This window comes from Mirounga angustirostris, unplaced genomic scaffold (assembly GCF_029215605.1).
Source record: "Mirounga angustirostris isolate CCGP_5_RB_7025 unplaced genomic scaffold, mMirAng1.0.hap1 SCAF_2, whole genome shotgun sequence".
NCBI lineage: Eukaryota > Metazoa > Chordata > Mammalia > Carnivora > Phocidae > Mirounga > Mirounga angustirostris.
The window spans coordinates 194,405,042-194,417,484 of NW_026991710.1; the positions used below are offsets into that span (position 1 = coordinate 194,405,042).

At 34.9% G+C, this 12,443-nt stretch overlaps 1 protein-coding gene across 2 annotated transcripts in view; it reads left to right on the forward strand.

Annotated features, from left to right (window-relative positions):
- VEGFC (vascular endothelial growth factor C) overlaps nt 1–12,443 on the forward strand; it is a 104,872-nt gene that overhangs the window by 56,345 nt on the left and 36,084 nt on the right. Inside the window, exons 1-2 of one of the 2 annotated variants that reach the window (XM_045879607.3) lie at nt 8,747–9,016; nt 11,502–11,715. In XM_045879607.3, the coding sequence (XP_045735563.1) occupies nt 9,005–9,016; nt 11,502–11,715 (226 nt within the window). In that variant the 5' untranslated portion in view covers nt 8,747–9,004. Of the gene's footprint in view, nt 1–8,746; nt 9,017–11,501; nt 11,716–12,443 lie in introns of those variants that run through there. The other variant, XM_045879606.3, reaches the window with a different exon arrangement.

The following is a 12,443-nucleotide window of genomic DNA, read 5'->3' on the forward strand; positions in this document are numbered from 1 at the left end:
TATCAGAAATATGATGTTCAAACATCTTACCTCCATGTTTGGCTTGTCTTTTAATTTTCTTACTGATGTCTTTTGAAGAACAAAAGTTTCCATTTTGATGAAGTCCAACCTACCATTTTTCTTTTATAAATCATGTTTTTGGTGTCATATCTAAGATACTGTGGCCTAATCCAACTTCACAAAGATGAAACTACATTTTGTCCTAACAGGTTTATAGTTTTAATGCTTACCTTGAGGTATATGATCTATTTTGTATTAATTTATGAGTCTCTGAGAAGGAAGGGTCTAAGTTGTTTTGTTTCCTGGTTTTGGAAGTTTTGGGGGCTTTTCTGTTTGTTTTTTTTTGGTTGTTGTTTTGCTCTGTTTCTGTTTTAGCGTATGATTAACTGATTGTTCTAGCACCTTCTGTTGAATAGACTACCCCTTCTGCATTTATTTGCCTTGGCACCTTTGTCAAAAATCTTTTGATCATCAGTATAGATGGTTTTTGTTTCTTTCTGCATTCTGTATCCTAATCTATCAGTCTATTCTGAAGCCAATATCAAACTGTCTTGATTACTGCAAAGAGTTTAAGACCAGATAATATGAGTCCTCCAACGTTGTTCTTTTTTTAAATAAAATTAGTTACTCTAGATTCTTTACACACATTTTAAGATCATTTTGAAATTTCTATAAGAAATTCTGCTGGAACTGCATTGATTTTATAGATCAACATGGGGAGGATTATCAACTTAATACTGAGTGTTCCAATCTGTGAACATGATAGGTCTCTTCATTTATGTAGATTTCTTTAATTTCTCTTTGTAAACACCATTGAGAGAGAATATGAGTTTCATACTGGAAGAAGATGCTTACAATATACATATTCGATAAAGCACTTATATCCAGTGTACATTAAGAACTCCTACAAATCAATGACAAGACAGTCAACAGGGATGAATAAAAACCTCTTAATTGGCAATTTTTAAGAGGATAACCCAATGTCCAAATAACATGCGAGTGCTCAATATCATCAGTCATCAAGGTTTACTATACATTAAAACCACAACGAGTGTTATCACAACCCCATCAGAATGGCTAAAATGGAAAACCAAACACTGCTAGTTGTTGGCAAAGATATGGAGCCAGGGATTCTTATATACAGCCTTCAGGGGTATAAATTGGCAAAATTACTTTAGAAAATGGCCATACTGATAAGCTATATATATGCATACCTCATGAACCACCAATCCTATTTCTAGTTAGAGACCACCCCCAAATTCATGTTATGCCCATCAAAAGACATGCTGAGCATAGATTAGATTAGTAAATCACAGTAGTTCATACAATGAGAAACGAGACAGCAGGAAAACCAGCTGCTTCAAATGACAGAGATGAATGTCACAAGCATAAGGGCGAGAAAAGGATCCAACAGAAAATACTGTATGCTCTTGGATACCATTTATGTAAAATTTGAAAAAGACTGAAAACTATGTTGGTCAAAAACGAATGCAGAAATATAACAAAATGGCAATATTTGGTAGAGAGTAATCACGGAGGAGAAAAAAGGAAGTTTCTGGAATGTGGTTGATACTCTGTATCATTGATCTGGGTACAATTACAGGGCTGTGTTCAATTGGTAACAATTTATGAAACTGTGTCCTTATGATTTGTTCACTTTCTTGTGTGAATATTATTCATTAAGGATTTTTAAAGTATTATTAATTTTTCCAGAATTAAATAGCATTAACATAAATTAGCCTTTAAAATAGCAAAGGAAAAATTTTACTGAAAAATATTACAATAACCCATTACATTCTGTAATTTCAAAATAATTTCTAAAAGAGCATCACTGAAAAAATGTGCAAAATGATTTTGAAATTAGTTTAAACTTCAAAAGAAAAAGGGAAGCAATCAACGGAAAATAATTATGAAATGTTTTGAATTTACTAAACACAGTTTAGACTATGTCTAAACTGCTACATTCTCTTCTTATGAAACAAAGGTGTTGAGAAATGCCTATGTAAAAAGAAAAATAAGATGTTACCCTGGATGGTAAGAAAGTATCTCTAAGAATGTTACAATTATTAAGTCCACCTGCTGAGCATATTTTAAAACCATTCATTTACTCATTTACTGATTCTGATGCTTCTAGGGATTTTAGAAAATAAAATTCATGCAAATTTTAACCTTCTGACATATTAAGAGGCTAATATATGGCAAAGCCCACTCTTGGTCAGCTGCAGTTTCCCAATAGCAGCACCAGTGAGTGTTGTCCTAGATAATTCTTTTTTTTTTTGTAGAGAGCTGTCTTGTGCATTTTAGGATGGTTGGTAGCATTCTTGGCCTTCACTTAACTAGTGCCAGTAAGTAGCATCACCCCGTACTTCTGAAAAGTGAAAATGTCTGCAGATGTTGCCAAATAACCCAAGGGGAAAATCGTCCCTGGTTTAAAGCCATTGCTCTACCATATGTAAATATTGGCATATTAGAGTAATACGTTTTAGTTCCTTGGTATTTCCCTTGTCAGTAAAAACATTCATGATTTTTGGCTTCATCTCTCTGGTACTATTTTTGCCATCATTTTGTCATTCTACAAGGAAGGAAAACCAATTCCATTCGAAAATAAAACGAGTGGTTTTCAGTGTTGGGTGCAAGAAATCATATATAGAGCTATCTTGTCCATTGTGTGGATTATGCAGATCTGACTGTCTACTTTGGCATTAAACTAGAAAGTTATCTCAACAATAACAACTGAAAGTGAATATTTTTTAAAAATCTAAGAATTTACTTAATGAAGTAAATATTTGATTTTTTAATTTAATTCATATATGTGATAAACTAAAAAAGTGACTTTTCTTTTTGAAAAAATTTATGCTATCAATAATAGACATAAAAAGATTCTGTTCTTTGGGACGCCTGGGTGGCTCAGTTGGTTAAGCGACTGCCTTCGGCTCAGGTCATGATCCTGGAGTCCCAGGATCGAGTCCCGCATTGGGCTCCCTGCTCGGCGGGGAGTCTGCTTCTCCCTCTGACCCTCCTCCCTCTCATGCTCTATCTCATTCTCTCTCTCAAATAAATAAATAAAAAGAAAAAAAAATCTTAAAAAAAAAAAAAGATTCTGTTCTTTATTATGACCTTATTTTCAAAATGTACAAAAAAATATTTCAGGGGATTAGGAAAAAATTGAAATTTAAAACTTCCAATTAAAAACTTCCAATATTAAACTGAAATGTAAATGTCTGCTCCCAAGGTATGCCTATCTGTGGCACATCAGATTGGTGTAGAAATGGGTGATGGGTAACCTGTGGGGGAAAGAACCTGCCTCTGACACCTTCCCTGAAACATTAGGTAAAATAATTTGCTAAGGTTATATAAGACATTTACAAGTTTCTATTCCTTAGAAGGATATCATTTGCTCTTACATATTTATTTATGACTCTCCACTAAAGGGTGATTTTTAAAATGAATTTTACAACTATGTATTGGGTGATTTTTCAAATCCCAAACCCTCTACATTCTGCCACCATGCCCAGATTTTGTTTTAAAAAGGTATTTTTCATTAATCAGAATATACTTTTCAAATTTACAAATTTGCCTAGCATGGATAGTTATCTGAAGGAAACAGAACAACCCACAGTTCACTTGTCATATAACTGCCACTGTTAAGTAAGAAGGACTGAATAAGAAGTTCCTCTGCTGTGTTAGGGAAACAATAATTTCAGCAACTACTTATTCTTTTTTTTTTTTTTTAAAGATTTTATTTATTTATTTGACAGAGAGAGACACAGTGAGAGAGGAACACAAGCAGGGGGAATGGAGGGGGGAGAGGCAGGCTTCCCGCCGAGCGGGGAGCCCGATGCGGGGCTTGATCCCAGAACCCTAGGATCATGACCTGAGCCGAAGGCAGGCGCCCAACGACTGAGCCACCCAGGCGCCCCGCAACTACTTATTCTAATGATTGGCTCTGACCCTATTTTCAAAGAAGAAAGAAAGAAAACCCAGTGTAATATAGAGTTATTGATCTTGATAATTGCCTTATAATAGATTGATCCCTACTGATAATTTGGTTTCTTAGGACAAAGGACTGATGTATGTGATGGGAATAATATGAAAAATATTTTCTTTTAAAATTTTTAGTAAATTTCTTTTTTTTTAAAGAGTTTATTTATTCATTTGAGACAAAGAAATAGAGAGAGAGCATGAGCAGGGGGAGAGGGAGAGGGAGAAGCAGGCTCCCCACTGAGCAGGGAGCTGGATGCGGGGCTCGATCCCAGGACCCTGGGATCATGACCTGAGCTGAAGGCAGATGCTTAACCATCTGAGCCACCCAGGCGCCCCTGTAAATTTCTTATCTTATTAAACTGATAATTTGACCAACTAATTTTTTTTTTGCTTTATCTTATGAAATTGTCCATGAATATATACATTTTTTCAAATATAAAGTATTTGGAGCCAGACTTTTAAAGATAGCATGTACACAGTTTAAGTAAAAAATGCAAACATCCCTTATTTTCCAGTTTGAACAATAAGTTACTTACCTCCTCTCCCCCAAAATATAGATATATTGAACAACGAAACAGATTTGCCTATGACATTTTTGGCCACTTAATGAAAATACAGTAGTGTGATCAAACCTGTCTTTGGTGGACTCTTGCCCACTCTTCCAATTCTGATTATTACTATTTGATAACAGTATATGCTCTTAAGTGAAAGAAAATTTTCCATAAAGTATATACATTTCCTCATGAATTTTCAAGTTCATAAAATTACCAAATGAGTGCCAAGTCTATATATAGTATAGCAGTTAACTTAAGATTGTTGTTTGAAGAGATTATTGACATTGGATTTGTAGGGTTTTCTGAAAAAAACTAATTTTCATTCATTGGCAAATGCTAGGCCGTTACTAACACTAATCTTTGATGACTTGCTACTTATCATTTACTCCCTGTGTTGTCACAGTTTGGGAGAGGAAGGACAACCTGTATGCCCCTAGCAGACATCTGGACAATCCCTAGTCAACAAAGAGAAGCAAGAGGAAACCAGGTTTTGCAAGCTAGGTGTGCAAAATGTAAAGGTGATTAGGATCCATAGCCAGTGCCACCTCAAGTGTTCACTTTATACTATGATTCTTCATAATTAGGGGAATTACAGCTTGCAGGTGAATCCCCAAAATTCTTTCTCATCATGGAACTTCTGGAATCATCATTCTTCTGTTAGAGTAAGAAGGGAATGTGTTCTAGGTACATGAATTATCAAGAAGGGGTTTGTTCCTAATTATAGCTCCCTGCCTTTGACATCGCACACTCAGCTTGACTTCCATAGCACTCAAAATCCTCCACTGAATGTCACATAGGTTGTTGTTTGCAAATGCATACAGGCTGAACATTACATAAGAGTCATCACTGGAACCTCCTAATTGATCCCTTCGAAGTAGAGTACAAAATTAGATTCATTTTTAGATTACTTGAGGGTTTTTATTAGTTTAATATCCATTTGTAAGACACTTTCTATTGTCAGATGTATTAAATCCCTTTGGAAAATAAAAGGAATATATCAACATTCAAGCAAAGGGCCTCAACATGCTGGAAAACAATGGTGAACATGAAGGCTCAAAAAAGCATTTAGATATAGCAGTACAGTCCTACCTCAAGAAACAAGAAAATTCTCAAGTAAACAACCTAAACTTACACCTACCTAAAGGAACTAGAAAAAGAAGAACGCACAAAGCTCAAAGTTAGCAGAAGGAAGGAAATAATAAAGATTAGAATGGAAATAAATGGAAAAAAAGACAAAAGAAAACAATAATACAGTCAATGAAACTAAGAGCTGGATCTTAAAAAGATTGAAAATTGAAAACATTTAGCCAGACTCATCAAGAGAAAAAGAGAAAGGACTCAAATAAATAAAATCAGAAATGAAGAAGGAGAAATAAGAACCAATACCACAGAAATACAAAGAATTATAAGAGGATATTATGAAAAATTATTTGCCAACAAATTGGACAACCCAGAAGAAATGGACAAATTCTTAGAAATATGCATCTTCCAGTATTGAATAAGAAATAGAAAATTTGAACACAGAGATTACTAGTAATGAAATTAAATTAGTAATCAAAAGGCTCCCAACAAACAAAAGCCCAGGGCCAGATGGCTTCACAATGAATTCTACCAAACCTTTGAAGAGTTAGTACCTATTCTCAAAGTACTCCAAAAAAATAGAAAAGGAAGGAAAACTTCCAAATTTGTTCTACAAGGTCAGCATTACCCTGATTACAGAGATACTACAAAAAAAGAAAACTACAGGTCAATATCTCTGACCTAGATACCAAGCATAGATGCAAAATTCCTCAACAAAACATTAGCAAACTAAATTCAACAACACATTAAAAGGATAATTCACCATAATCAGGTGGGATTTATTCCAGGGTTTCTAAAGTGGTTCAATATTCACAAGTTTATCAATGTGATATGCCACATTAACAAGAGGAAGGATTAAAACTGTATGATCACCTCAATAGATCTAGGAAAAGAGAAGGAACCTTTCACGTGGATAGCACTTCTACTTGAAAGATTTGAGTGTGTCCCTGGTTCAGAACTCCTTCTAGGTTTACCAGGACCCCTTCTAATTCCTCAAAAGTAGAATATGAATGTGAACGTGCCATGGTTAACTGGCAGTATCTATCCTTAAGATTTGGGTCTTCTCCGGATTCACTCAATAGCACTATCACTTAGCTGACAATGCTGAATTCCTAGATTGCTGCTCATTTAGAACAAAAAATGCGGAAGGTGGATTGAAAGAAATATCCCAGAACTGGTACAATACTGAGAGTTACAGTTCCAGATTGAGTAAAAATTTCAGTTTATCTAAAAAACAATCTCTGTACTGTGTATTTGCTCTCTAAAGATGCTATAATGACTAGTAATTCCACCCTTACCGATAAGATGTATAACATAATTCTATATCAAATGTCTATTTGAATCATCACAGAGATTCTAAGAGAAAGATACTATGATTCCCATTTTACAGAGTAAAGTGAGACTGAAAGAAATGAAATCTAATTTTCCCCAATTAAATAAGGTCTTTAGCCAAGAAGGAAGTCTGATCTTTTGATACTAAAGCTTCTTTTTCTTCCACAGATATAATAATTAAAGCCTAATGGGAATAAGTAAACTAATTTCTCAGTATCAAGCTATTTTTATACCATTTTGTCTATGATAGCTTCTGCTTTTGTTAGTGGTTGCTCTAAATTAAGTAATATGTCAAAGGCATGCTCTACGGACATAAGAGTAAGGCAAATGAAGGCTGAAATAAGAGCCAATACACTTAGAGAGGATTACTTTAAATTTTCATTCTAATAGTAAAAAATTATATATGTACATTATTTAAAATTTGAAGTACAGAGGCTCCTGGGTGACTCAGTCAGTTAAGCGTCTGACTTCAGCTCAGGTCATGATCTTAGGGTCCTGGGAACGAGGCCCGCATCAGGCTCCCTGCTCAGTGGGGAGTGAATCTGTTCTCCCTCTTCATCTTCCTCTACCCCTTCCCCCGCTTGTACGCACTCTCTCTCTCTCTCAAATAAATAAAATCTTTAAAAAAAATAAAATTTAAACTACAAAAATGTATAAAGAACATAATAATTACCTTAATTCTGCAATTTGGAGAAGATATATATACATGGATATATATATATTTTTTTTTTTTTTTGCTGCATACCTTTTACTCTTGTCTATATACACAAATGTATGCATACAATCTATATGTGAATTTGGTTTTGCGAAAAGATTTACTACATACGTAAAATTCCTGTGTACTGTGTCTAAGTTGTATAATACTTCTTCATAAAGTATTTATGAACCTCTTTACATGTCTCAATTATACATCTGTATTATCACATTTATGTTTGTACTGTATATTATTTAACCAGTTCTTTATTATTGTCTGTATAGATTGTTTTTTAAATTCATTATGATAGACCCATGGTGTATTTGTACATATATCTGGCATAATTATATTCTCACTTCTATTGGATGGAAAATTTAATTCCAAAGTGAATTTGCTGTCTAAAATGGAGCTTGTTTTTAAGTCCTTTCAATTTGAAAAAACACATTTGCCTTAAATAGCTTTCCAAATTTATATTCCCACCAGGACTGAAAGAAATTATGGTTTCTTCACTTTTACCTTCATTTTTACCATCACCAAATACATATTAACATATTTATTCTCAGTGAATATTCAGTTTAAGATCTTTGCCCATTTTTCTATTGAAGTACCTGTTTATTTTTTGTCATTAACATGTTCATGCGATATTTTAAGAATATTAGTCCTCCATCTGTCATGTATATTGCAAATAGTTTTCCTACTTTATTGTCTTTTAGTTTACAGTATTTTCCACCATACAGATAGTTTACATTTTATCTTTTTTTTTAAGATTTTATTTATTTATTTGACAGAGAGAGACGCAGCGAGAGAGGGAACACAAGCCGGGGGAGTGGGAGAGGGAGAAGCAAACATCCTGCTGAGCAGGGAGCCTGATGTGGGGCTCGATCCCAGGACCCTGGGATCATGACCTGAGCCGAAGGTAGATGCTTAATGACTGAGCCACCCAGGCGCCCCTACATTTTATCTTTATATTCACCTTCAGAAAAGCCTTTTTTCAGCCTAAGAGTACAAATATAATTTTTATTTTCTATTCCTATGTTGTAGTTTGTCTTTGGCGCTTTTTTTTTTTTCGGTTTTTTATATTGCGTTTTTTTCTATTGTGAATTGTATGCTTACATTTTTCTATTTATCTACTGAGTAATGGGGTTTTCTGTCATAGATACAATTGTTATTTTCTTTTTCTAAAATTTGAAGTACAAAATCTGAAGTACAATTTTGATTGTCTTAAAACTTCGAATAATACTTAATTGAAAGCCCCTCTTCCCCACTGTCTTTTTCTGTACAGCCTGGTGTGTACCTTTCCTTGTGTCGGTTAACATTGGTGTGTGTGGTATTGAAACTCTTCCTGGCAGAATGAACACTCATGCCTCTTCGTGTGAGTTTCACGTGATCAGCTGAGGTCACAACTTGACTTTAATTCTAGCCCAATTACGGGGAAAAGAATCCCAGGGACCCACCAGTCACACAGTCCCATGGTGCTCCTGCTGGCTAGCAAAGGCAGACAGAAACCCATCCATGACATTTCATTTTAGGTAGCGATGACCAAAAATCTACCCATGTACTTTTGCAACCTTTCTCTCCGCTTGCAGTCCTTTTAGATTCTGAGACATTTTTGATTCTTGAATGTTGTGTCATATATGAGATTTTTCCTGAGATGAATATTTCATAAACAATTGGGAAACTGTGTGAGGAGATGTTGTCACTTTCATTTAAGCTGGGATCTCTCCATCCCCACCCTCCATCTATTCAAGGGAATTATATTTTCTATGGCTGTATGGCATATCAGGAATCATCCTATATATTCCAGAAGCCGGGGCACCTGGGTGGCTCAGTTGGTTAAGTGACTGCCTTCGGCTCAGGTCATGATCCTGGAGTCCCGGGATCGAGTCCCGCGTTGGGCTCCCTGCTCGGCAGGGAGTCTGCTTCTCCCTCTGACCCTCCTCCCTCTCATGTACTCTGTCTCTCATTCTCTCTGTCTCAAATAAATAAATAAAATCTTAAAAAAAATCATTTAAAAAATATATATATATTCCAGAAGCTAGTGGGTTAATATCAATATTTTCAGAACACAGACCTAAAGAGATTAAGTGATATACCCCATTGACACAATAAATGAGGGAAAGGGGAACCCTAAAATTAATAGCCAATTTTATTGTCCAATAGAAAGGAACACCTTTTATAATCTACTGCCTATGAGGCTCTAGATTGATAAAAGAAATATTAGTTATATTTCTCAAAATAAAATATAAATAGCACCTGCATCAGGATAACTGATTATTCAAAATAATGGTGAAAAGACTTTAAATAGTATTTTGACTTTTAAAGCAAATACATTAATTTTGTACATCAAGAACTAGAAAGGAGGGGCATCTGGGTGGCTCAGTCGTTGAGCGCCTGCCTTCGGCTCTGGTCGTGATCCCAGGGTCCTGGGATCGAGCCCCGCGTCGGGCTCCCTGCCCTGCAGGAAGCCTGCTTCTCCCTCTCCCACTCCCGCTGCTTCTGTTCCCTCTCTCGCTGTGTCTCTCTGTCAAATAAATAAATAAATAAAATCTTTAAAAAAAAAAAAGAAGAAGAAGAACTAGAAAGGAGAAAACTATTAGAATGTAGACTGTTGATCTTCATCCAAGACCTCCGGGTGGGGAGTGGTTACTTCATTTAACAGGTCTCCACCTGATTCCTGTGCATGCTAAATTTTTTTTTTTTAAAGATTTTATTTATTTATTTGAGAGAGAGAATGAGATAGAGCATGAGAGGGAGGAGGGTCAAAGGGAGAAGCAGACTCCCTGCTGAGCAGGGAGCCCGATGCGGGACTCAATCCCGGGACTCCAGGATCATGACCTGAGCCAAAGGCAGTCGCCTAACCAACTGAGCCACCCAGGAGCCCTGTGCATGCTAAATTTTAAGAACCAATTTCCAATGTGTTTCCTCCCATATTAAGACTTAAAAGCTGGGATAAGCATGACAGTATAAAATAAACATTTGATGTTGTATTTCACTTTTATATGAAGTTAAACAATGTCCCATTTTCCCTTAATTTCAAAGAATAATTTAGAAAACTCTATTTTTTTCATAATTGTGATAACTACCTGAATATAACTTGGGATGTTCTACTTAATTGGACACACTAATATAGACAGTTATTTATGAGCAGAATTAATGTTCTCCAAACTCTTTCATGTCTTTTCATAGCAAAAATAAATCTCGACAATCAGATTTTTTGGAAATACTTGGGAGGTTCTGCCAAAACATAAACCTGTAATACTGTTATTGAAATCCCATTCTTGATGGAATTATTTATTCTAAAATAGCTTCCGTAAAACCAAGTTTCCTAATTTCAAGTATCCTGCTTAATTGTATTTTATTGATGCTGATAACTAAAAGCAAAGCAAAGCATTAGAGTGGACTTCAGTTTATATGTATTGGAGGGTAACACAAGATTGAATAAATTCTCAAACTTAAAAATTTGCCAATTATGTAAAACTATAAATCAAACAAGCTACTTAGGAAATTAAAATTATGTCTCACAAAATTTTTGCCTTAAAAACCAAATATATAGTTTACAAAGTTGGTTGTTGGTACTTCATTTTCAATCATAGATGAGTAAAGAGATGGATAATTTTGTGAAAAGCAAGTATAATAAATTGTTAATGGTACAACAGAGGGAAAAAAATAATCATGGTATTGCTTCAAACTAAAAGACGAATATAATTTTACCAAGTAAAGTTAAGTAATTCAGGGATAATTAATAATATTTTTAATAAGGATCTGACTATATATAACATTAAACCTAGAGGTTTTTTTCATTCGTTTTCAAATCTCTTAATCTGATAACTGATGGATCTTGCATGTTTCTTTGATAGGCATATGCAGGCAAAGATCTGGAGGAACAGCTGCGGTCGGTGTCCAGCGTAGATGAGCTCATGACCGTACTCTACCCAGAATATTGGAAAATGTACAAGTGTCAGTTAAGGAGAGGCGGCTGGCAGCGTTACAAAGAACAGCCCAACATCAATGCAAGAACAGAAGAGACTGTAAAATTTGCTGCAGCTTATTATAATGCAGAGATCTTGAAAAGTAAGTATGGGAAAGAAAATATATGGTAAGCTTTATATATCCGCCCAGTGAGATCTGCCAGCCTGTTTTTTGTTTGTTTGTTTGTTTTCTAATTTCAGCCTTTGTACTACTAAATGCCTTTAGGGCTGAAAGCAAACAAAATAAGAATAAAGATTTTCAAAATATAACATTTTACAACTTAACCACTGTGAGTGGTTAAGAGGATTTCTCAAAATATAAAAATAGAAAGCTACAGGCCTACCAACACATTTTTTTTAATTAAGGTGATACTCCATTGCAAAATTTTAAAAACCTAAAGATATATTTTCCACACTGTCTCAATTTAACCATTTAAACATTGTATCTTACAAAATAATTGCATGTACATTTTCTGATTTGGGTTCAGAAATGCTTAATTTCTAAATCACCTTAAATCATCTTTTTCAAGACTTCTTATTGCCTTGCTGTTTCACAGGTGGCTTGGGATCTGGACTTGGGGAAAGCTACTAAAAGATCTAGCAGAGAGCATCACAAAAAATTATGATGCTGCATAAAATGGCATAGTATAAATTGGTGGACTACTTTAAAAAAAAAAATAACTCCCTCCAGTTGTTAGATAGTAATCACTACCATGGTTTGAGATTGCAAATTATTTTGAGAACACATGCAAGCAAAATGGGTTCAAGTTTGAATAACCCATAGTTTATATCCTTTTTTTCTAAAAATGTTACTTGAGGGAAAAGATGGGA